Source organism: Gymnoscopelus microlampas (assembly GCF_963454915.1).
Source record: "Gymnoscopelus microlampas genome assembly, chromosome: 7".
In the NCBI taxonomy this organism is placed as follows: domain Eukaryota; kingdom Metazoa; phylum Chordata; class Actinopteri; order Myctophiformes; family Myctophidae; genus Gymnoscopelus; species Gymnoscopelus microlampas.
In genome coordinates, this window is record NC_139944.1 from 41,274,220 (window position 1) to 41,301,752 (window position 27,533).

General features: G+C 43.7%; 1 protein-coding gene across 2 annotated transcripts in view; it reads left to right on the forward strand.

Moving 5' to 3' along the window:
- The window catches only part of cdh4 (cadherin 4, type 1, R-cadherin (retinal)), a 252,407-nt gene that overhangs the window by 204,445 nt on the left and 20,429 nt on the right, over positions 1-27,533 (forward strand). For both annotated transcript variants that reach the window (XM_084063062.1, XM_084063063.1), the window contains exons 8-11: positions 2,722-2,894; positions 15,524-15,661; positions 22,209-22,394; positions 25,225-25,478. In XM_084063062.1, coding sequence (XP_083919188.1) covers positions 2,722-2,894; positions 15,524-15,661; positions 22,209-22,394; positions 25,225-25,478 — 751 coding nt within the window. The remainder of the gene's footprint in view (positions 1-2,721; positions 2,895-15,523; positions 15,662-22,208; positions 22,395-25,224; positions 25,479-27,533) is intronic.

Consider the following 27,533-nt stretch of genomic DNA (forward strand, 5'->3'; position numbering starts at 1 on the left):
TGCAGCAAATACGTAAATAAAGATTTGAACTGTGAAGAACAAGGTTTCAAATGTTATAGTCCCCTGGCCAACAAAAGCAAAATATAGTACAATACATATCCATGTATTTTATGAGCCTCATGAGCCTCTTTCACTGTTTATTTTCCATCATGAGCGCTGTGCTGTGCATCGCATCCACCAACTCGTTCTCACTCCGAAGTTAACAACATAACACAGACTCACTGAACTTTTCTTCTAAACTTCAATAAGCCAGAGTCTGACCCAATCCCGATCTATTAATACAGACATTTACCCGAGCCCGGCTCTAATCAATTCTGTCGGGTCCCATCGGGCTTGCAGACCTGGTTACATATCCCTCTCTCCCCTGCAGCAACTTGGTCACCACTCTAACCGGCCAGGACTCTTGTCCTTCCTGGCTTCCAGGTGGGAAATCATCTTCCTGATTTATTCAGGAATAAAGAATCACTCCCAATCTTCTGCTGGAGTCTAAAAAAAATAAAAAAATAAACACCTCTAGAGTCTAGACTTCCTCATTTACGTAACTCAAGCTAGCCAGGATGTTATTCAATCATCGTCTACACTGCCTCTTTGTGTTTGCACTTGTTTTGTATCGATGTAGCTTAGCTGCTTGTTCTCTGCTCTGCACTAGGGGTGTGCCGATATATCGTCCCACGATATATCGCGATACGTTTTCGTGACGATATGTATCGTTTTGGGGAAAAAATATATATATATTTTTTTTACAATTACATTATACAATTACATTATAATCAGGCATGCAAACAGCCCCGAGGTGAAAAGGGTGACAACATGTTGTTTTTTTTTCGGGTCAGGTGTCACACTATTGCCGTATTTGGATTCAAAACGGCTATTGTAGCTGAAAAGCTACAAGTTTGCATGTCTGAATAATGAAAAAACAGAATTATTTGTTTGCATTTCCTTTTTTTCTCCCCCATATATTTTCATAATAAAAAAAAGTGCGTATCATATCGAAATCGTATCGAAGTTGTGAGCCAAATATCGTATCGTATCGTTTGGTGAAATTAGTGTATCGGCACACCCCTACTCTGCACACTACAGAACGAACATAAAGAAAGGAGGACTCTCTTCATGAATGTTCTGCGGTCTTCATACAGTTGAAACTATGTCTATACTTTACGGGTACAGCTCGCGACAGCGATATACAGAATATCGGCGAGTATTGTGGATGTAATAGACATACTATCACAAATAAATGGAAATAAGGTTGAAAAGTGTTCCTTTAATCAAACGTGTCTTTTGATACAAAGCAGGCATTACAACTGCCACCCTCTTTTATTTTTCCTCTACTACTTACTGTGTGTGTTTGTTGGTCTCTATACTGTTCCTCGAGTCTCCCCATGTGGTATGTCTATTTACGCTCTCTCTTCTTTCACTCTGTATCCCCTCCTGCTTTGGCAACAGCCCTGGTAGTGGCAGCGGATGGCCTGTAAATGGCTGCCTGATAGAAAGTGACATCTTCTCTGAGCCCTGCGAGAGGGGCGAGGTCATCTCTCCCTTTTCCTGCACAGAGTGCTCCTAATTGCCTGGTCACATTTGTGAGCCTGGCTGACAAGCTTGTGCAAATCAATAATTCTGCTTGGGAAAGCTGTGGTACAGAGTAGAGGACACACACACACACACACTCACACTCACACTCACACTCACACTCACACACACACACACACACACACACACACACACACACACACACACACACACACACACACACACACACACACACACACACACACGCACACACCTGCTGACAGACAACAACACATCCCCTGTCTACCTTAAATGGCAGTGTTTATCTGTTATTCCAAGACAAATAGGGAGAGAGCATCGGACAATAGCGCGGAGCAGCGTTGCCACTGAGGGCTAAAATAATGGATGGTGGAAATGTCGACCCAGCGCTGCTCATTACTAAATGGACTCAGTAGAGATAGAAACTTTGCTTCTCAAGCCCTGCTATGTGCAGAACAGTAGACAGCGGTGCCTGAAATAGCGGTCGTATTGAACAGACCTCGTTTTATTGTTATGCTCTTGTGGCCTTCTTAAAGCACTAACCCTGAAATGTGTGCTGCTACAGGACAGAGAATGGTTCTGTGATTTGTAACGTCTGAGTGAATTATTGCAGAGCGTATTCATGGGCTTTCATTTCTTGTTTGGTTTTCTGTGTTCCCAGATAGTGGTGGTCTTACAAAAGCACATCTTATTCAGTACATTGTTTGTGTGTGTCTGTAAAGGGGCTTGAATAATCCATAGCTCTGTTTCCACTATTTCTTTTCTTGTTTTTTCTTCCTCCTGTTTCTCATGCCGTGTGTTTACCCTTTCAAGACCAAATGATTTTCTCCACTACACAACATTTTACAGCATCTAGACAAACTGTCTGTCTGTCTGTCTGTCTGTCTGTCTGTCTGTCTGTCTGTCTGTCTGTCTGTCTGTCTGTCTGTCTGTCTGTCTGTCTGTCTTTTTATGTACAGTATGCTTGTTTGTTTGTATGTAGTACATCATTATGTACAGTATGTATATCGTGTATGTGTCTATGAATGTATGAATATACAATTATGTTCCCTCAAGATTGGGCCAGTCGCAGCTCATACCGAGATGTGTTGCATTGTTAGCTTGTGTAGGTTTCAGGCAACAACTTTAATTGGGCTGAAAAGGTGTTCAACTCATCAACAACCCTTCACTTGGCAGGCTCGTCGGTGATGCAGGTGACAGCCAACGACTCGGACGACTACACCACGGCTAACGGCATGGTGCGCTACCGCATCCTGTCACAGACGCCCCACAGTCCCATCCCCAACATGTTCACCATCAACAGCGAGACCGGAGACATCGTCACCGTGGCGGCCGGCCTGGACAGAGAGGTCAGTTTATAGCGGGGTTATAGAGGTTGAGGCTCACTGCCGGTTTCTGCAACATCTCTGTTGTAAAACCCATTTGATCACTTTTTGTGTCATGTGTTCCCATTGTTGTCCGCTTTATTGTTACCCAATGGCCTTCATATAAAAATATATATATCTGTCATATGAGGTTGTAATGCAGTGATCTGTTGCTCTGCTGTACTGTATGTGATGCTCCATTACCCTCTGTATTACAGTTTTCACCTTCAGCTCCTGGCAAATCACTAATAAGGCCACGTAACCCCCATATCAGGTCTCCAGTGATTAAGGGTATATTTCGGCTATTCAGGCTCAAGGTCACTCTAATATGCATTACACCGTGCTCAGAAGGCAAACCAGTATTGTTTCCATTATTGTTCTATTAAAGTTTATTGGGGCAACTGACCAGACAGTGCATCAACCACATAATCACAACGTCCCCAGAGACCTGTGTTTCATGTCCTTCCCCCCTTCTCTGCCCTCACTTTCCAGTCTCTCTCCTAATAAAGCCACCCCCCCCCCCTCCCAAGAGACTTGCTTGCTTTATGTTGTCTGTCTGACTGCCTGACCTCTTGCAGGTGCGTGTGTAACTGTGTGTGCTTTTCGAGTATGTGTCTGTAGTGCCTGTGCTTGTGTCCACCCTCCCTCCCGCCACTAGAGACACCCTACCACCCCCACACCCCCTTCTGTCTTCTGTGTTAACTTACAACACTAATGAGCCAGGTCGGGCAGGGTCAACTTTTGTTTATCCCAGATTGCTTCAAGTGGCTTGTGGGCAGCAGAAGTCTTCTATGACAGACTGCTCACCCTGCGGTCTTGCTTTGGCTTCTTTGTCTAACACCCACACACAGCCGCTCGTGCGCGAGCGCACCCACACACTCTCTCTCTCACACACATTCTCTCTCTCTCTCACACACACACTCACACACACACACGAACACGCCGTACAAGCACTCATCTTCTATTCTGTGGCTCTCTGTAATCTAACACATTGGTTCTGAACATCGGGTCCGGGAACCACCAGTTATCTCTAGGATCCCAATACTGTGAAATCCACAGTGTTAATTTAACACTGAGAGTGTACAAATACTGGTCCATTTGGTTCCACGTATATACACTCTCAGTGTTACAGACCTGTAAAGGGTCCATTTGGACTCCTGGTGGTCCCCTGACCCGACGTTGAGAACCATTTCTCTAACATTCGAGGAAAACTATAACTGGCAATCTGATATGGGCACTCAAATTTATACACCATCATTATGATGGTAATCTGATCTCCTTTAATTTAGTTGGCTGAATTTTACTACTGTCATAAAAGGACAAGTGCTGATCTGAAACCGTGGGATCTGTCTCATAATATTTATATTTCAAGTCCCACTGGACCTTCTGAGTGCTAATCCTGGACAGTCAAAGCTTTGAAATTTTAAATCGTGATTTTTACAGGCAATGTAAGGAAAGCGTATTTGGAGAATAACTACAGTACAGGTAAAAAAAACTTGTGGGAACAAAACTGTCCATTGTGTTTTCTTTTGATACGCGAATAATACACAGTGGACATGAATGCTCCTCGCGCATTCCAAGTTTTACAAAGAGCTGGCACGGCATGATGACGGCGGTACATTTGTGGGACAATATAAAGGAGTGGTGTGAATGCAGGCCAGCATGCGTTGGCCCAGGCAGCGGAGGTAGCAGCTGATGTGACTGAGGAAGAGCTCATTAATCTGGACACATCAAACCAGTCTAAGTCCCACCTGCCTCTGATCCTCCCACTAAAACTGGGACGCACCTGGGCGTTCACCCGCCTGCTGTTGAGGTCACCAACACAAACACACGCACACGCACACGCACATGCACACGCACACGCGCGCACACACACACACACACACAAATGCAAACACACACACACACACACACGAGAGGGACACACGGGCGGACACACAGATATCGTCACTGACAGACAAAAAACCTTTACTTTTCAGGAAATGGAAAAAATAACCTGTGTTCCGATGGACACAATGTAGTTATTATTCAGTCTCAAGCTCTTGTTAATTATTTTAATTGTTATGATATTTATAAAACCAACAGGCACACTTAACCACTTTCACATTCACATTTTTCAAAAGTAGCAAAAATACCAGATCTATATGTTTGTGTCGTAAGTATCGTGATGCATTGTGAGCTTGTAGATCGGTTATTTTCACCACTTTGGAGCCACACTGTCATACAGTATGAGACAGTAGGGCATTAAATTACAAACAAAAAAACGTATGGAGACAATATAGGTGTCTGCCCGAACGTAACAATATACACATACTGTACACACTCCAGGGTGGAAGTTTGGTGTTTACAAATATCCTCAATATTAATTTAACTGTGTACCTATATGGAACCAAATGGAAATGGAAATAAATCCATTTGTTACACTCTTGATTTTAATTGTCTACATGCATAGACACACACACACACACACACACACACACACACACACACACACACACACACACACACACACACACACACCTCTGTGCTACAGTATCACATGATTCATGCACCCTCCTATACACTTGTTCACACACTGCTGATGGTGCTGTAATATAGACTCAATAACAACACGCAAACCCGCATGCATTATTAGATTCTCTCACGCTCTCTGCTCCCTCCTTTAGCTTTCCTTTGCCAATTAGAATATTCATGTGCTTAATTAAGGGGTGAACTGGGTTGTCCCTATGACGAGGGGGCCAGGGGGTGCACAGAGGTTACCGTGCGCTGATCACCACCACTGAATACCAATTACCCTCGTTACACTCATGGCTCCGGACCTCTCTCACCTCCAGTGGTCTCACATGCCACTGCATATTTCAGCCAACAGGTTAACCAGCTGGGCTAAGCTGTAAACATGCATGTACACATAAGCCCTCCTGTATCGTACTGTATCAGGTGCCTGTGTGTATCCGCTTGTGTCTGTTGGACTCTATACACTACATAGACTAGGGCTGGGCCATATGACTTCAAATCAATATTATTTCAAATCAATACGATTATTCCAAACTTTTGCCTCGATAGCGACTTAAAAAAATAAAAAATAACATATTTTTGTACCATTGTACAACGAAGTATAGAATCATGTAGATTCTATATATATATAGTCTTTAGAATATCTTAATGGTTAATTGCCCAGCCCTATAATACAGACATAATATTACCATTCCTAATATATACTATAGTTAAGACTTTGTTACTAAAGTCATTATGTGCCTCTTGTAACTGTCTATCCATCTATATTATTACTGCAGCTGTGAGTTTATGATTTAAAGAAAATGGTGGAATGGATGGAAACATAGAGCAAGATAAAATTATATGACACAAGATAATATTTTATTGTTATTCTTGGGAGTTGCTGTCATCCCTTGAGGGCTCTTTTTAATACCTAGATTTCCCTTTCGGCAAGTACCCCTGTCCGGAACATCGCCGTTTTTGTATGATTTTAATGTTTTTAATTAGTTTTGCATCACATGCTGCAACAACTATTAAAGAGACAAAGTGAGAGATAGTAACAGCTAACTCAACTAATTAATTTGCTGTTATTTATAACCCAAGTAGCTCGCCAAATAATTTCTTTGTATTGTGTGCTTTTTCATATGCTTTTTTAAAAATATTGTTCATTGTTTGGTGCGGCGATGCCAATAACGAATTTAATTGAATTGAGTTGAACGGAAAAGTCACATGGCGAGACACACAGCGGCCTGTCCTCATGAGACCTTGGTATGTCACAGCTGGCATGGCCAATCTCCCTGTATGCCCGCTGTCCTTGGAACGGGATAGATTGGCATGCAGAGCTGTTGTCTTTCCTCTCCCCCAGGCCATCTCAACCCCCAACCCCCCCCCCCCCCCCTCCAACCCCACCCCCTGGGCACTGAATAGGCACGGTGCTGTGCAGTGCCTTGCTGTCTGCCAGCCTGATGCTGTTTTCCAGGCTGGAACATCTCAGCATGATTAGGACATTGCCATTGACAGCTCCGGGGACATGAGCGCCCACAGGCTGGCCCTATTAGGAGCTGTAGGGCCTGGCTGGGGATTCAGGCACAGAGCTGGGCGCCTAAATGGCCCTGGGCCTTTACGGCTCTCGGAGATGCTGAGTCAGTGTAACTCAGCATAGAGGCGCCTATTACCTGCCTCTGTGAGGATTTAGCCCTCCTCATGCCAGACAGCGAAGCCCGTGGAGGATTGTGTTTGTCATCCAATGGAGAGAGTTGGCAATTGTGGGTGGATGTTGACTGCTTGTTTTTTTTTATGTCTGAGAGAAATCTTGGATGTACAGTACCATATCTGAATGCACAATAGATTTCCTGGAAAAGGCTTCGGAGAGCAGTGCGGCGTCTTTTCACAATCCACAGCGGACTTGTGTTCTGAATGAACCAATTGTATTTTACGTTGTTCTTTGTAGGCCTGCTTCGTGCTATAGTAATTCATTTTATTTCGATGTAGAAGTCAGCCCTTACCTGGGAGAGCTCAGAAGAACAGTAGGAATGGAAGCGCAGAGGAGGGGAAACTGGAAGAGAGAATCAAACAAGAGGAAAGTACAAAAGAACGTTCTGTTAAGGACGGCTAAAAAACAAAGTACTATTAGATTGAGCAGTGCATTTTGTTATTGCTCATGCTTAACAAGCATGTAGGGGTGCATTCAGTTGTTTTTATTTTGGTGTGTCCTTCGCGTATCTCGAGAATCGTTTGACCGATCTACTTCCAAATCGGCGAGGACCTGAGGGAGTGCAGTGCCCGGTGTTAAGTCGGTCAGATCAGCGGTTCTTAAAAAAATCAAATCCAAACTCCATATGTGGAGATCCCTAATGTCATCAAGATGACGTCATAGTACTATGGCCTCCAAGTAATAGTACTTAGATAATGGATACTGCACTAAGTAAGTATTCTGACAACGGGTATAGCGGGTATATTGCATAATTGAGGGATGTGTTCCGAACAGGCATTACAATAATTCATTTAATTTAATTTAATTTAAGGTACAGTACTGCTAGCACAGAAGAGAGAGCCGGAGGTAGGAATCCGAGAAGAAGTGAGAGACTTGACACAGGTTTAGCTGTCAGTGAATGGCCATGTGAGGTAGATTGTAAGCGACAGGCCAATGACTATGGTCAGTTGGAGATTGACAGACCAGAGCACAATTCCCTTCTTTCTATGCTATTCTGATGAAAGCAATTTGTATTTACTAATAATCTAATCATGAACACATTTCACAATATTCCGTGTAAAATATGTCTACCTGTTAATGTTAATTGGTTAACACATTGGGTGCCAGCATTTTTTCATAACAACTTACGTTGGGTGCCAGTATTCTCCCCATTGACTGCGCTTTGCTGTTTAAAGCTCTAGACTCCACGACGAGCAAATCCACGTAAAGAAAAGCATCCATTCATGTAGCGCGAGGACCCTGGCTACATCCTGCAACAATAACATTTCACTCGCGAGTTACAATGGTGGGGGATCGCGCATCGCGCATGACCGGTTTTCTCCACCGGAAACAGATTCGGAGATATAGGCGTTTTAAAGGAGGAAATAGACAGGAAGTGGATGGGAGCCATATTTTTGTTTCCGGTGATCCATTTGGCCAATCCTTCTCAGGATCACAATGGGTACTCCCAGAGCTGCTCCAGCCCCGCCCGTGTGGATATAAACGAAAAAAACAAAAACACAAAACTCACGTATTTATACGTTTTTTAGGAAAGTTGGCACTCCACGGGTGTATTTGCAAAACCGTACCGGTACGGTTTTGGCACCCCATGTGTTAAATTATATATGACTATGATCAAATTCAACAAATCTTCCATCTAATGAATCAATCGCACAAACGTGCTATACACAGAGAGCTGAGGATGGTTGGCAAGGCGAGCTATCAGTGGGGCACGTTAACGCTGTGGCTATGCCATCAGCACAATAGCTGCTAGAGGTGTGTAATTCCAAGTACTCACATTTTGTACTTAAGTATAATAAGTAGAAATACCACAATGTAGAAATAGTTTGTTTCAAGTAAAAGTACCAGTATTCAAAATTGACTTGAGTAAAAGTACAAAAGTACTGGCATCAAAATATATTTAAGTACTAAATGTAAAAGTACTCATTATGCGCAATGTCCCATTTAACAAGTTTCCAAATGTATAAAATCCTTTGAAAATAGCAGATCTACAAGCTCACAACGCGTCGCAGTGCGACGCGTTGTGAGCTTGTAGATCTGCTAAGTCTCTGAGATGTAATGGAGTAGAAGTTTAAGTATTGAAAGCTGGAAATACTCCAGTAAAGTAAAAATACCTCAAAATTGTACTTAAGTACAGTACTTGAGTAAATGTACTTTAAATGTACAGCAGCTGTGGAGGAATGCGGGATTGTTATATCACATACTAGTTATTTGTAGATTTATTTACTTGTTTGTTTCAGAACGCAGGATCGGGCAGGTCTGGGGGCACAGTCACTCATGCGCTCCCTATAGTGCATAGCAAAAAATCCTGAAGGGGGCGTCAACAAGTGTCATTTGGAGCGGCGGGCATCTTGGTGGGGGATAAACAGGTTGACTTAACATTGACCCCCACCAGTATGTCTGCAGCTACTATGCCCCCCGTGGTGACGGCACGTTACGCATCAGAGGCCGCATCCCTGTTCACTTCCATTCTCTGGGAACAAAGGGGTGGAGCGTTCCAATCCGGCGCATTGACAGCGTGGAGTCAACATTGGTGAACTTTGACCGGGGGCCAACCAATATGGAAGACGCACTGTTGTTGTTGGCCCCACTTGGCAGCAGTGTAGTTTCCTTTCAGTGAGCCAACCACTCCCAACGTACTGTACTGTCAGTCAAACGAACTAAAACTGGCAATCATGCCACTGCCCACAATCTGCAAGACAACATGGGAAACGGACGCATCTGAAGCCTCGGCTTGCGTTGGCTACAACCCGTACTGTGTGAAGCGCATGTGTCGCCATGCCCTGATATTTTGAGGCAAAGATACTTGATACAGAAGATACATAGTACATAGTGCCTTTACAAGCTGCACCATTGGTATGAAATCGTATATACTTCTGGTCTCATAAGGTGCGCACGGTCAACCCACGTGAACTTTGTTTGTTGTCAGATCTCACAAACGTCCTGTGATCTGTGTCTGTGTGATCTTGTGAGAGTGTAGCTGAGTCTGACACAGAGACAGGTCTTTGTGATTTGTCGATCTGAAAAATGACGTTTTAGTGTCACAATGTTTGGAAGATATGTGGTTTGTGAAGAAGGTTCCAGTATCTACAGTACTTAAATGACCATGGGCCGAAATAATCGGTCATAATCTGTGCTCACACATAGCTTCTCCCTTTGGAATTACGGCAGTACGCTTAGGATAGCCGCTGGTCTCCTAAAGGGTCAGTGCACCCACGTAACACCGTCTGGGTTTCATCTACTGTCTTTGGTTGAGGAGAATGAAGCGAGGTGACAACGAATGTAGGGAGTAATTTGATGGGGAACAGAGGGAATGTCCGAGGGCATCTGTTGGATGATTGAAGAATAGCATGGAGTTGCGTGAAAAGTGGTTGCATTAGAAGAAACAGAGAGACATAGATAGTATAGAAAGAGATGGAAACAGAAACAGAGATAGAATAAATAGAGAGAATATACAGAGTTAGAAACAAACAGGGAAAGAGATAGAAACAGACCGACAGACACAGAAGAGACAGATTGTGACAACATTCAAATTGTTTTGCATGACGGTTACTTCTGTGCAAGTAGTAGTTTGTTATTTCATTATTTATAGATTGATTGTTTTTCAGTCCTGCTCAGGTTTAATTCGTTTTTAAACTGAAACATTTTGCCTGAAAAATCTGTTTAAAAAAAATCTGTCAGATGCCGCTTTAATCTGTTTATATTTTCACAGCTGTGCTCCTGCTAACAAAGAGACAATCTAACTGACACACACACACACACACACACACACACACACACACACACACACACACACACACACACACACACACACAGCCTATTGGCTTGGGCACCATTATGCTTAACTTATACTTGCATAGTGACGTGATGTGAGCTTTTAGATCTGCTATCGTGGTGCGGGACACGGTTGTACGGCTAAGTATGAATCAGGCTGGAGTTAACTCCATGCTACACAGATATTTCCATCCTGTTCTGGCCCTTCTTGGCTTGAGCTGTTGATTAGCGGCCAACAAGTTGCCGATAGCCTGAAGCCCTTCTTCCTTTCGCCCTTTCTTCTGTCACCCGGGTGGTAAACTACCTAATTTAGTGCCAGTGAAAAGGCACGGGGGATTTAGTGTCTGTAGAGCCCTGTGCAGAGGTGTTCTTATGGCCCCAGATGGCTTCCAACCCCCTGCAGATTAACCCATTAAAACCGGAAAAGCATCTGTTTCATTTTAGATTTGAGCTAAAAAGCTTTATTTTATACTTTGGCTATTCAAAAACATCAGATAGTGTGGCACGAGAATATAATATATTCAAAGAAAAAAAAATCTTCGCTTTAAAATGATATATATTATATATTATTTTAAAGCGAAGATTTTTTTTACTCAAATCTTTGCTTCCTTGACATGAAAGAGTTTGAGAACCACTGATATAGCAACATAAGTTTTTCAGAAAACTGTTAGGATTTAGAAGACATCTTTAGAATCGGGTCCTCAGGTCTTAATGGGTTAAAGTCTATGGGACGGACGGCTTGTGGGAGAGGCTGAGCTGTTGTTGTGGGTTGTGAGAGAAGAAGGCCTATTACCTCTCACCGCTGGACTCTAATCTAACAGAGAGAGCTTCTGTTCAGCACTTCTATAGGACTCATTAGAGACCCTTTATTGGCTTGTTAGGGCAGCCACTTTCTGACAGCAGAGATCCTGCTTGAGGGTGTGTGCGTGTGCGTATGCACGCGTGTGTGTGTGTGTGTGTGTGTGTGTGTGTGTGTGTGTGCGTGTGCGTGTGTGCGTGTGCGCGTGCGCGCGTGCACGCGTGCGTGCGTGCGTGCGTGTGTTTGCATCGCGTCAGTGTTTGTGTGTGTGCGTGTGTATTCCAACCAGTTCCCATTCAGTGGAGCGTGAGCAGATCTGTACATGCACTCACAGGCCCATAAACACACAACTGCTCTCAGGTGAGCCATATAACCCTGCAGGAAAGGATGGGCCACCCCCCCCCCCCCCCCCCCCCCCCCACAGCACTACCACTACCACCACCACCACTACCACCAGTATGAGCTCTGTGTGTGTGTGTGTGTGTGTGTGTGTGTGTGTGTGTGTGTGTGTGTGTGTGTGTGTGTGTGTGTGTGTGTGTGTGTGTGTGTGTGTGTGTGTGTGTGTGTGTGTGTGTGTGTGTGAGAGGGAGAGAGGGAGATAGGGAGAGAGAGAGAGCTCTACTGGCTTGGCTTTGCTCACGTCTTTACAGAAGCATTGTCACTGTAGGAAGAATAGCTCAATTTGTATGTACTGTACGTGCCTGGATCTCTCAGTGTGTGTCCAGACAGAGACGGATGCATCAAAGGTTCTATTTACTGGATTGCTCTGTAAGGGGAACCGCTATTGATATTTCATTATGAGTCTAATAAAGGTCAGCCTGTATAGAGTTTTCATTAATAAGAATGGTCTGGAGCAGATTAACATGTGTTTGAAGCTTCCGTCAATGAATCAGGCTCTAAGTGACTGTGGCAAGATTAAATATGTATTTGCATGTTATGCTTAATTCCAGATAGGTCAGTACAGAGAGACAGGAAACCGGGGGTAGAGAGAGGAGCGACATGCCAGACAAGATGGGGGTGGGATTCTAGTGCTCACAAGGGGCATAATATGGTCTGTCTGTACTCTGTACACTAACTGGCTGAACCACCAGGTTTTAAGTCTTTTAACTACCAGGTCTTTGTGATCTGACTGATCTGACTGTCAAATGTAACCTTTATAACTGACAGAGAGAGTGTAAAATTAGTCGTTTGACTGCGCCGCTCCCCAAAAGTAACTCATTGTCAGCAAGTGATGCGTATGAAAAGGTTTAATGTAGGCTTCAGACAGACAAACAGGCAGAGGGACAGACAGGCAGAGAAAGAGAGAGAAAGAGACAAAAAAAGAGAAAGGACCAGGAAGACAGCGAGAGTAGCGGAGAAAGTAAGATAAAGGACTCGGACGGACGGACAGACAGACAGACAGAGAAAGGAATGAGAGAGGAAGTGCTGGACGGAAAGAAAAACTTCTGAACAGGGGTAACACCTAACAACGAAGGTGCAGTGAGAAAGATAACAAGATATGCAAGATATCAAAAGAGAGAGAACCCAGGGTACAGAATGTGAGCTATAACAGGAGAGAAGGCATACCAGAGAGGGGGAAAATGAAAGGAAACCAAGATACAAAGTAAGAAAGTCAAAGAAGCAAAGAATCAATAACTCGTCTGCACCCACAACTGCGCAGCCTCTACTGAGCCTTATTTCCACTCCTCCAGGCACTCTCCGACATCAATGCTCCTCAGTCAGTAGATGTTATGACCCTAAGGTCAGCGCGGCATTTCTAACCAGGTGATAGCCCCACATTAGCCCACTGATACAAGATGTAGCTGAGGCCAAACACAGTAGTAGCCTGAGCTCACAGCATTGGCCTGTCCTTGACGCTTAGGTTCTCCGTCTCTCTCTCTCTCTCTCTCTCTCTCTCTCTCTCTCTCTCTCTCTCTCTCTCTCTCTCTCTCACACACACACACACACCCTCCCTCTGTGAGACTGGCGCAATGGAAGCTCGAGCCAAATGGATTAATTGGCGCAGAGAAAGGCCACATAGCAGACAAGCTTATACCGGGAGAAGAGGTTGAGAGAGAGAGAGAGAGAGAGAGAGAGAGAGAGAGAGAGACTTTTCTCCACCAAGCTGTGGCAGGGGATATAATGAACTTTCAGCACCATGGACAGGGGCACGGTTCAGCACTGTGGATGGATACAGTCTCTCTTCCCCTTCTTTTTTCCGTGTTGGTTTGCTCTGTTGTGTGTGAATGTAAAATGTAATTGAAAGCGCAAAAAGAAGGTAGTTTGAATCTCTAGTCTATGTGGTGCTTTAGTTATCAATCTGCAGTTTGTCACACTGGCATTGTGCTAATGTCTTGCGTGCGTGCGTGCGTGCGTGCGTGCGTGCGTGCGTGCGTGCGTGCGTGCGTGCGTGCGTGCGTGCGTGCGTGGTACAGTATGTGATGTGCTTGTAACACTGTGCCTGGGGCTGGTCCCTCTCAATCTAAATGAGCTAAATACTGTCCAGTGCCACTGTATTATCTGCTGCATCGTGGTGCTTCTGAGAGTGGCGGCACCGCCATTAAAATGAGTGATGATCTGGGCCTGCTCCCACTGCTGAAAGACGAGACTTTTAGGCTGTAATGGATAAGCCTTTCACCAATGCTCAATGCTCCCTCGCTGCACTGCACTGCCTTGACTTCAACAGTGTGAGATAGAGATTTAAATTATTTTAAGCCTAGAATCAAGCCATCTAGGCTCCTGGTTAATCATGACCATAAAACGTTTGATTCTGTGACTACCAAATGTTTAAACCGCAAAACAAAGAGTATTTTTTATATGGTATATCATATATTTAAATATAAAAAAGATTGTTCTTCACAGAATCGAATGTTTTATGGTCATGATTCACCGGGAACCTGGATGGCTTGATTCTAAGCATAAAATGAATGGAGTGAATTTGAGTGGTACCACAAAATGGCCACCAATGATATGCCCTATGGAACAGAGCATCACATAAAATAAATCATTAAACGATGAAATTAGAAGAAGTTTGATTTTCTAAATGTCTTTATTGATATTTACTTTGAATATTGAATATTTTATTAGATATATATGTAAAACAGCACAAGTACAGTCAAACACTTGGTCTAAAAGGATAACACCAAAAAAGTCCTCGTGGTCTTGTTTCCATTGGGGTCCTATATATTCAATTCATCAACATATTAAAAAAAAAGGGGAGAAGTGAAAATTACCGCCCCCTTTTGGCCTCCTGAAAGGTGAATTTTCAGTTTTAAAGGAAGACAGTGAACCACATGTTTTAAAGGATGGGGTCAGGGCATTCCACACTTAGGTGGCAGTGCTGTAGAATTAGGATTTACCCATGTTTGTACTATAGGTGGGTGTTACCAGACCGTTGTTTACGCTCCCTCAAGTATTGTGGCTGTGGGTGTTGCTCACCTTTTGGAGGTACTTGCTCACGGGGGTGTAAACCAAGCAGTTACATTGCATCTCATTTGAAAAAACAAAACAAAAAGCCTGCCAAATGTTTTTGCTTCATGAGTCACTTGTTTGTATTCTGACTGTATCACCATATCATTGGTATCCCAGAATGCATTTCTACTCATTCTCAGATTCAGATACCTGACATGAGTCATTGTGTGTCACAGCTCTCTCTCTCTCCCCCCCCCTCTCTCTGAGTATTTCATCTCGTTTACGCACTCTCTCTCTCTCCCTATCTCCCTCTCTCCCTATCTCCCTCTCTCCCTCTCTGTCTGTCTGTCTGTCTGTCTGTCTGTCTGTCTGTCTGTCTGTCTGTCTGTCTGTCTGTCTGTCTGTCTGCCTGTCTCTCTCACACAATTTTTTTTCTACTTGCAGAAAGTGTCCCAGTATACTATCATCGTCCAGGCCACCGACATGGAGGGCAACTTGAACTTTGGCCTGTCCAACACAGCCACTGCCCTCATCTCCATCACTGATATCAACGACAACCCCCCAGAGCTCACTGTCAGGACGGTGAGTCCAACACACACACGCACGCACGCACACGCACACGCACACGCACACACACACACACACACACACACACACACACACACACACACACACACACACACACACACACACACACACACACACACACACACACACACACACACACACTTTCTCTTCCTTGTGTATGATTTTTGAGCGGTGTAGCCGCTCCTATAAGTGGGGTTGGGAATTCGTCTTTCCCTGTACTGTGATTGACTGACTCTATTCACACCCTTTTCGCCGTACCGTGATTGGCTGACTCTATTCAGACCCTTTGCTTTGATTGGCTAGTGAGACGCATGATGAAATAATAACCTATAAATAGCACCACACACTTCAAATAAATCATTTTTTAGCGGCGCTAGCCGCTCTATACCTTTAGGTATAGAGCGGTATAGAGCGCTCTATACCTTTAGGTATAGAGCGGATCCTGCTCTATACCTGACTTTGTCCGTGTTCACCGTCAACGTTCTGATTGGTCAGACACGTCAACAAAGTGATTGGTCAAGCTTCACGTGACACATGGCTATAAACACATTATAAACACATATCGATAGATAACACCGCTCACTTCACACTGAGGTGTGAATTTTCATCTGCTGGTGAGTTTTGAAATAATATCACCCATGACCCTCTTATGTACAGAAAACCATTATCTTCTGTTTATGTAAAACAACAAACAAGACATGATGACAGCTGTTGACATAGACAGAAATAGATGGAGATGAAAAACATAGCCCAGAGAGAATGACACCATGGCGGAAATAGAGGGGGCAAGGGCTGGAATGCCATATGGAAGGATATACAGAGACAGAGACAGAGACAGAGAGACAGGGAGACAGAGAGAGCATAGGTGTACCTTTTTGGTGAGATAAGCCTCCTCCACTCTATGTATTTGTCTCTCTCCCTGCCAAAAGGGGGGCACTGGTGGCCAAGGTTTGTGCGCAGGCATCTGGCCCAGATCCCTGACACCTCCTTGCTGTGTTGACAGGCAGTCACACTACAGCTGGTCCACTTTACCACAGCCAGGTGTAGGAGAAGTGTGTGGTGAGTGGTAGAGTTGTTGTTCGTCAGTTGAGAGCGGGGGCTGTTTATGATGGGCAAGGTTTCTGACAAAAACAACAGCATCTGTAGTAAATAGCTGTCTTAGTCAGAGACACATTTATGAGTGTGTTTCTTCATTATCTTCTTCTGTATGAGTGTTTTTGGGTGGTGCCAACCACCCCTGTATCTGGCTTTGTCCGTGTGTCCGTATGTATGTATGTATGTATGTATGTATGTATGTATGTATGTATGTATGTATGTATGTCCAATAAACAAACATTGATGACAACATCAATACGGGGCTCATCAAAGGCACCACCCTCTTCACACAGGGTCGTGATTTTTCTCTTTATATCAGGTCATATAACAATATAATAGTGGAGTCAAATTACAATGATAGCTCCAGCTTGACAACTTAATACATTTTATATAGATGCATTAATTGTTAAAAAGTAGTTACTAGTAAAAGTAGTTCCTAAGTTCTTAAACATTGTAATAAATATGATGTAACAAGTTACAGTATGTGAAGATGAGCGTGCTATAATCAGATGTTTGACCAGGTTAGTTTAAATGTATAAGAGATGTGATTGATAATTGATGTCAATTGGCTACGGGGTGTTGTATGCTGATGCCATTTCATCTGTGGTCTGTTGTTTGCTTGAGACACGCCCACCGACGAAGGCAGCAAGAGAGGAAACGTTGGACTGTTTTTGTTTTGTTTACTCATCTTGAATATATAAAATAAACATTGAGAGATTGAACTGAAGGGTCCTGAGTGCAGTGCATGTTTCTAGAGACAACTTGACAGCTTCCACAGACCAGCCCAGACCCACAAACACAGTACGTATACTGGACTGTTAGCGTTGATGCGAACGTCTCGAGTTTCCAGAGAGAGAACGAGGAGAGACAGACGGCGTCTTCTGCAGCAGCAGCAGCAGCAGCAGCAGAGCTCGGAGTGTGTCGGCGTCACACAACTCTGATCCCTGCCTCAACAGAGGGAGCGTAGTCAGCGTGTGTGCCAGTGCAGTTCTCGCCGTGCGTTCAGATAAGAGCTCCCTGCAGCTGTCAGGGGCTTGTGCTAGCCGAACACACGATTTGCCATTCTGCACAGCACAGCACAGTCCCTGTCTCTGGTTCTGTCACTCCTCTCCCACTGGGGAGCAGTTCTGGGCTATAGCTTCCATTGCAGCCAAGCGCTGGCCATGCCCCTCCCCAGCGCACACGCGAGCATGCACGGAGCACACGCACACACACGCATGCACGCACGCACGCACGCACACACACACACACACACACACACACACACACACACACACAGACACGCACGCACGCACACACACACACACACACACACACACACACAGACACGCACGCACGCACGCACGCACGCACACACACACACACACACACACACACACACACACACACACACACACACACACACACACACACACACACACACACACACACACACACACACACACACACACACACACACACACACACACACACACACACACGCACACACACGCACGCACACACAAGAGCACATGGACTTGACTTCCTTCACACAGATTCGCGCAAACATGATTGCACGCATGCATGGATACACACACAGTGACATGCAGCCTATCTGAAGTTTTACTATTGTTATAGTAGACAGACTCTCGCCTCTCCTGCATGCAGTATCAGTCGTGCCAATCGGAAATTCACTGCACGTTCCCAAAAGACTGTGTAATGCCTAATGTTTTGCAGTGGCTTCTGGGTAATAAAAAAAGAAAAGAAAAAAAGAGAAACATGGACTGTTTTATGTTGCATGAATCACTGAAAGTGTCTGAAGTTAGAAAAGATTATATTAGTTATAATGAGAAAAAAAAATGTTTTTTTCCCCCCATCCCCTTATTGTCGTTTGTGTCGATTGTCTTTCACACTAACATGAATGCACGCACATCCTTGGCTAAGAAAGCCGCTCTGCAGCAGATGCTCTTGCCTCATCTTTGTCAATCTCTCTCAGTTTTTCTTCTTCTTCCCACACAAATAAACTAGACTTGGAGCGTTTCAGTAATTATTTGTGTATGACAGACAGAAAAAGAATTCATGGCTCTCCATGGGAGACAGCGAGAAAACATAAGCACGCTAATTAAGTGAAATTGCTCACGGGGGCGTAAACCAAGCAGCTATATTGCGTCTAATTTGAAAAAACAAAACAAAAAGCCTGCCAAATGTTTTATTCATTTCACCACACAGGCTTGAACGCAAGGGTGCAATGTTCGTCATTATGTGGTATGTGGTAAACAAAAAGGCAATGATACTTGCCACAATTCATTAAACTGTATCCAACAGATAACCAGCAGAAGTATCTCTCACAACTTTGTACTTTTTGCTATCTAATCAAGTGTATCACAACCTAGTTAAAGTGTATCCAGAGGTCTATCATTCACAAATTCAATGATGGGGAACAAGGGGTTTTGGTTGGGGGGTTATATTGCACAGCTCCCAGACAGACGAACTTCACACCCTTCAATAAAGCGCTATTTTTGGTTGACCTGTGGAGCTCTGTCGCCCAACTGACTGAAAAGGAGTGTCTGAGCTCATCAGCCTTGAACACAAGATCACCACGTGATAATTTGATTCGTGCTAGAATCTACAATTCCCTTCAAAAGAAAACAGAACATCAAAACATCACAACAGCTGCTTGATATGGCTTTAACATGACAAATGAGGACAATAGGCACACGTCTGTTGCAGATGATAGCTACTGTATATCTCCCACCACGCCATAATTAAGGCCCTAACAGCTCTCTTAAGCAGACCGAGCTTAGCGTTATGTCAGTCGGATTCTGTTTCGGGACATTTATTCCTACTTAGTGCTGTCATTACTGTGTACCTGCGTTGCTTTCAACAACCCACATAGGAATGTAAGAGCTCATTTTGTCATGTTGAGTCGTCACTGCACCATTGAAATGTAGTACTTTTCATTTGTAGACATGGTTTTCAATTATGAAGTGAGATGCGTGTTGCCAGGCACCCAAGTGGGAAAACATATGTCATTCATTATCATTACAATAAAGTTGGTAGATCAACAAGCTCATTTATAGATAATGCTGCTGGCCTGACACAGCTTGCATTTTACTCACCTCGACAATATGCCTTTTACTAAAGCAATAAGCCACAAGAGGTCTCAGTTACCTTGTATTCTATAATGGCTGAGCACGGAGTGCCTCCTCCATTATGAAATTAAAGTTAAAAAAATATATATAATGAAAATATAATGACTCAACATGTATGAAAAAAGTGTGGAAAACTGGCAGAACAAGACTCGCTCACTGCAAAAAGAAATTAGGAAAACTCCTTAGAAAGACTTAAGAAAATATAATTTCTTTATTTTAAATGCTCATCAAGTGCTCTCTGCTCATAGTGAATTAAAAGTGTGCTCAAGAAATTTGGCATTGATCTGTCCAGTGGTTTGCAAGATTAGCTCCGGACACACAGACACACAAGACAGACCCTCTTCTAGACAGTGTACTGTGTTATAGTACATCATGCTGATAATTTAGACTTGTGAGAACTTGCTTGACCTAGCTGCAAAAAGTGCAAAGTTGTGTAACATGTTGAATGTTTTAACAGGCAGACCATACTAAACCAACACAAATAAAAGTCGTATTACCGTACTTGTATTTCACCTCATATTGAATTAGTCTTTTGCCAAATATTGAATTGGTCCCTTCTGATGAATATTGCCTATGGCCGCTGAAGCATATTTACCCCATGTATCTTTTTCCATGTTTGGGAATGACAGAATCTCTTGCAAACCCTGAGACTCTGGTTGCTTATCAGTGGGGTCCACATTGTGTTTCAAGAGTGTGGCCATCTTGGAAGAGCTCTCTCCGACTGTCGGCGCCATTATGTATTCCTCTGAGAGCGCATATTTCATTTGGACTCTCTCAGCGTGGCCAAAGTAACTTGGAAGGGTTTCAGTATAAAGCCCACACAACACAGACTGAGAAAGAGAGCATATAAACAATTCTCATTGCTTATTGGCGTGGGTTGTGCTGCAGGGGTGGGGATGAGGTTGGAATGGAGGAGAGGAACGAGGTAGGGGGAGAGGGATGTAGGGACGAAACAGCTGCATATTTTGAAAGTAGCTTCAATGCTATGATGATGATGACGATGATGATGATGATGATGAAGTTGTTGCAGGGAACAGCAGCTGGCAGACACGCTATAAACAACAAGTCACCACATCACAAGAGGAAACAGGGATTGTTTCCTGTGTGGACGTGGTGGTGTGTACATCATGTGTGAGCACACACACTTGTCCATACTCAAATTGGGCACATTATCTCCATTGATGTATTTAAGGGCAACATTAAGTTGCCCTGTTTTGAAAGAGGCATGCTTTCATTTTTCTTGAGAGGCCAAATGAATAGCTTTCTTAATGTTTTTGTTGTGGATTTATATACATAACATGTATTATGTTGTATTTCAGTGTTGTTGTTGTTATTGTTGTTGTTTTTATATGGCTGCTATCCTTTACTATCCTCTTGTAAAAGAGATTTAAGAGATAGGGCTTAAATGATTAAAACCATGAAAAGACATTATGCCATATCGCGATATCCCAATATCCCAAATCCCCCACAATATCTAGTCTCTTATTACAGTATCTCATACTGTAATATGGAAATATATATTGCCCAGCCCTAAGTAGATGTGCCTTTACGTGTATTTATGTCTTTCCACAGTAATACTATTAAAATGTATTACTGGCCAGTGAACTCAGTGTACTATTCACAGTACACTAAGTTCTTACACTACCACTGTAGCTGTCACATGCTGTCCTCTAGGTAGTTTATAAGCATTTTTTCCAATTGGAACATAATGAAGATCATTTGCTAAAGATTATTCTTACCGCTGCCTTAATTACAGTACAGTAGTGCTTATCTAATTGCTTATTAAGATTTAGATTTGGTGAACACAGAGTCTAAATTAAATGGGTAAACACTTAATTGAACAAATCCATTACTTAAAATATAGAGTAGACATACAGTATGTGTAGACACGGTGCAGAATAAGGGGCTGCATTAATGTGATGGAAACAATGATTCTCTATTTAAACCAATCCATTTCCAGCTTCTCCTACCTCCGTCATACTATCTTCCCCTTTTCTTCTTTCCTCTTTTAACAGAGCTTGCAATTCACTGGGTGCTTTTAGCATTGATATATGGATAGGACTCCCTTGAAAACAAGATGGTACATCTAAAGGGGCTTATCCTCAAAAAAAAAATATATATATATACTATATATGTTTTGCAAAAGAAAAATACTCAGGTCAACTAAAGATAGAAACTAACTGTAACCTAATGTGAAGCGTTGTGAGCTTGTCGTTTGGATTTTTGCTATTTTGAAAATGACATGCCGAAATTAGGGACGCCAGCTTGAAAGTGTTGAAAGCAATTCTGATGCCAATTCCTCTCTCCTCTCCTAGTTCTCGGGGGAGGTGCCGGAGAACAAGGTGAACGTGGTGGTGACAAACCTGACAGTGGTGGACCGGGACCAGCCTCACAGCCCCAACTGGAACGCTGTCTACCGCATTGTGAGCGGAGATCCCACGGGTCACTTCACCATCCGTACCAACCCCATCACCAACGAGGGCATGGTCACCGTGGTCAAGGTACAGCAGACAGTCACAGGGAGCTTGATTGGCTGACGTTTGCAGTGAGAAAGTGATATGCGTGTCTTGAGGGATGAAAGCTTGTGAATGAAAGATTTGTGAATTTTGCTTTGACAGTCGTCATCATATTCTGGTTATTATTGCGTGGGTGAGTATGTTTTGTCTACTTTGAAGTGCAAGGTTGTTATCAACTGAGCAGTCTCACATAGTTCTTTTTGTTGTTGTTTTTTATACTTTCTTTTTTTCATGTGTACACCACAGTGATGCAGTCATGTCGACTACAGAGACATAACACAAAATACAACGGGACAAAAACAAAACAGAGACAAAAACTTAAGACAAAATAAGACAAAAAGAATGGGCAAAAAACATTGGGCCGGATTCATAAAGGGATTTACGACCATATTTTGTACGTACCGGCATTTAGGACAAATCCTACACCTGCAGTCGGATTCATAAAAGTTTTTTGGTCTGTGTTTTGTGCGTCAGGTGCGCATGTTCTCAGGTCAGCCCCGAGGCTGTCTTACCAAGGCTGAAATGTGTGTATGTCTTTAGAATGCTTTATTCTTCATGCCAAAATCAATTACAACAGTGGCAAACCTCAAATAAAATATATATGTGCCCAACAGTCAACACATATATATATAGAAAATTAAAAATAAATGTCAAACGATGCTTGTATCCTATGCATAATATAGACATGAGTGTAGATTCCACCGCTTTTTATTTATTTTCTAGGCTATGAGTCGCATTTAGAGCTGAATTATTAGGTCCCTCGACCCTCAGTGTGTTTGCCAGCGGGCCATATCAGCCAAAGTGTCACGTAATAATGAAAATAGGCTATGATGCCTTAATGAAACTGCGGAGGGACTGACCATTCCCCATTCCGACGTAGGACAGTGATATCCAAAATTAACTAATTTAATCAATAAGCTCTGGTCCATAATTGGATAGAAGCGTTCCACTTGTATGCCCTGGATTTATTTTCAACATCATCTTTAAGGTGCGCAATGTTCATTAGAAAAGGCTTTCTAATGAACTCCACGTTTTATTAGCCTTTTATTTGGTAATGGGGTTAAACCTTGTAAACTTCTTTATTCTCATTACACATGAGAGCATTTATTACGTGATCCGCTTCCAGACAGAACAGTAAGTTGTCAAGGCGATGCGACAACGCATCTGTTGTCTTTAGACAAGGCGTTGAACTTCAAACTCGCATCAGCGTTGCCAGATGTTGTGAGAGAAATAAGCAACCAGGTCTAGGGAAACAAGCCCAAAAGAAGCAACTGGCACTTAGGCCATGATAAGCACTTTAATTAAACCGTTGTGAGCTTGTAGATCTGCTATTTAATAAAAGAATCGTATAATAAAATGTGGAAGATTTGGTAGATTTTTTAAACATTCTAACAACACAAATCTGCCTCCAGCTGGCACAAAACATTTTCAGATGGGGTTTATAGGGATAAATTAGCATACATATTAACTTGGGGATAAGTCATGACATAAAAATATTTGAGAACCACCGGTTAAAACAATTAAACAATTGTGAAGCAAGCCCAAATAACCAACAACACTTTAGAAACAAGCCCCAAAAAACTCATCCCACAGCTACCAATATTTACAAGCAACTTTACAGAAAAATAAGCCCAAATTCGCTTATAATAAGCGGACATGGCAACACTGTTTAGCACGGTTCAGCACGGTGATGTTGAAGTTGGATGCTGTTGGATGCAGCCTTCCAGAGTAATCATCACACCTGGTCATACGCACTGGTCATACGCACGTCTCTGTCATATACGAATCCCTTTATGAATTGCACGTCTGTTTGTGAGTACCAAAAATACGACCTCCTTTACGAACTTTATTTACACCATATTTACGACCCCTGAATCAGGGCCATTGACACTAAATACATAATTAACACATTGATTGCCAAGATCGCATTGATGCGTTCTTTCAAATGCATCACTTGATGGCCGAGATCGCATTAATGCGTTCTTTCATTTTTTGGGGAAGTTTCCACGAGGGGCGACCTAAGGGGCGGCTTTGGAATGATCGATTGTCAGTCAGAGAAGTAGAATGTGGATGTGACGTCCTTCCAAAAAAACAGGAAGCCATCCGCTTCCTGTTTGGGATTTTCAGAAAACAGCCCCCAAATGGCGGATCGCGGTTGGAACGTTGTCGTTCCTATGGATACACAGATCCCTCCGCTAACCCACGGGGACTATTTTGTTTGTGTTTTTGGGACACAATGTCGGTTCCAGGGCGTTTCAAATATCATCGGATTGAGGTAATTATACGCTGGCAAGGGGATAGAAAACTATGTTTAATATCTTGGCAATCAATGTGTTAAAAAGGAGAAAAAAAGAAAAGACAGGAAAAGCAAGGTACAGAGGCACAACAACTAACCCATGTTAAATTCTTCAAAAATAAAAGTGCTCCCCCTATTTGGTTGTTGACTCTTCCTTATTTATTATTTCCAATAGTATTCTATACTGTGTTTTTAGTTAGTTAATCGTCATAGCTTATATTATGGTCCCCCCCATCCACACCCACTTTCAATGTAGCTCTCCCATTTACACCACAGAGTACTATTCTTACAAAGATTTCCTCATATTTTATATTGTTCCATTAGCTCCCTCCATTTCTCTACACTAGGTCACTACACTTAGTCTCACGTTGTTTTCACTGAATGATATTTATTTCAAAGTAGAAAACGAGCAGAGAAATAATGCGGGTTATCAGTTGGGACTATTATTCTCACCACCGAACCCCCCCCCCCCTCTCTCTCTCTCTCTCTCTGTCGTTCTTTTTGACACTGTGTTTCCAGCCGGTGGACTTCGAGATGAACCGAGCATTCATGCTGACAGTGGTGGTGTCCAATCAGGCCCACCTGGCCAGTGGCATCCAGTCCTCGCTCCAGTCCACGGCGGGCGTGACCATCTCCGTCCAGGACGTGAATGAGCCGCCCGTCTTCCCCGTCAACCCCAAGCTGATCCGATTTGAGGAAGGCGTACCGGCAGGAACCACCCTCACCGTGTTCTCCGCCCAAGACCCGGACCACTTCATCCACCAGACTGTCAGGTACTGACCGGATCTTTAGCCTTGTGTCAAAACGTCCGGCCAAAACGTCATTCACTTGAATAGAGTGTTAATGCTTCTGCAGCCAGCAGGAGGGGAAATAGTGACATCTGCTGGGCCATTGATGGGAACTGCAGGCTTAAGACTTCCTGGGCTTCAAATCCAGCGTAGCTTCCTTGCCGCCTGGGAACACCCCATACTTTTTTAAATGTATTTATTTATTTTATCCCACGATTTTGTTACCCCATTTTTTACACCCAGTGCCAATTGTCTATGTAATCCTGGGCACTACCTTCCCTCTGCCAACCTAGGGAGGCCAGGGCCGAGCTCATGCCTCCTTCAATGCATGAGAGCCAACTGACCTTCTTGTCACCTGACAGGGGAGAGTTTCCCTGGTTGGACGTAGCGCGTGGAAGGAACACGTTATTCCAACCAGTTCCTTTCCCCTCCATCAGGCGCCCCGGCTGGCCAGGGGGAGGCAGTATAGTGACCAGGATTACTGCATGTTTTTGTGAGGGTACCTACCTTAGGGAACAAGGGGAGAACATGCAAACTCCACACAGAAAGGCCCTTTCGCCAACCCCACCTAGGGTGTGGGCACTGATGACGTGGAAGAGAGAACACGCCCCCAGCGCCCACAGCGTCCCCTGCGGGAATCGAACCCAGGACCTTCTAGCTGTGAGGCGACAGCGGGGAACACCCCATACTGTGGGAAGTGGCTAAGTGGCACTTTTGAGGTCACAAACCATAGCAGGGACGTTCAAAGTTCAAAGGTGCACCATTTATTCCACACAACGGTTCAGGATATAACTGTTTGGGCAGCGCTGTCTGGAACAGCTGTAGCTAAACAGAAAACAGATGCAGAACAAGGCCTACTCTTGACAACTTAAACATGAACATTAAACGTCAAATAACCCATGGGGAGTGTGGCGCAAACTTCAACATTAAATAAAAAGTAACCCATAGGGAGTGTGGTGCTTAACGCTCAGATGCTTGGTATCCCACAGAGAACACCTTCTGGGGAGATACTCACAGTATAAATCACAGTGTAAAGCTTGCAGGTGGTGCCACTTAACTATCTAGCATAGGTGTACCACATTTCCCAATTATGAAAGATGCTGACTGGACAGTAGTACTGACTCTCTATAAGCTTACCCATCCATAGGCTCACCCCCTATACCCATCCATTGGCGCCCACCCCCTCCCCCCGGTGTCCACTCGCTGGGACAGCACCAATAGAACAATATTCAAACATACACACACTGTGCACAGACACACATAAATAACATAGCAGACATTCTATTACAGCAATGTAATAGCTTACTTAAAGATAAAGAATGCAACTTTGAAAGTTGCATTTGTCATCCATTTTCTATTGAAACCGACCTGCCAGCCCTCTTCTCTTTAAAGAGAAGAGGGTTCTCCACTTACCACTCTGTTGTCATGCGACCAGCATAGAGAGGTCATCCAGTAACGAGCTAGCCTTTGGTCTGTCTTTTCCCTGTCTTTCATCTCATCGATCCCCCTCTCTGTCCACCCCTACTAGGGTGGCGCACGGCGGGCACGGTGCCATCTGGGCAATCGACCCAGTGTGACAGAAAGTCCCACGTGCGTGCTAAAACTGAGGGTACTGTCGCGCTCCATCCCCGCTTCCAGCTGCACATTGATTTTTCTTAATGTCAGTGAGACTTACATCCACTGAGGAACCTCGCTGGAAATGTTACTGAAGAGAGACAGACAGACAGACAGACAGACAGACAGACAGACAGACACACAGACACACAGACAAACAGACAGACAGACAGACACACACACACACACACACACACACACACACACACACACACACACACACACACACACACACACACACACACACACACACACACACACACACACACACACACACACACACACAGACGTAGAGAGACACAGAGAGAGAGAGAGAGAGAGAGAGAGAGAGAGGGAGAGAAACCATAGACACTCCTTCCTGAAAAGGAGTTTATCATGCAAGCTAAGAGCGTGTTTGTGCCTTTTGAGAGGAGTAAGTAACACTTC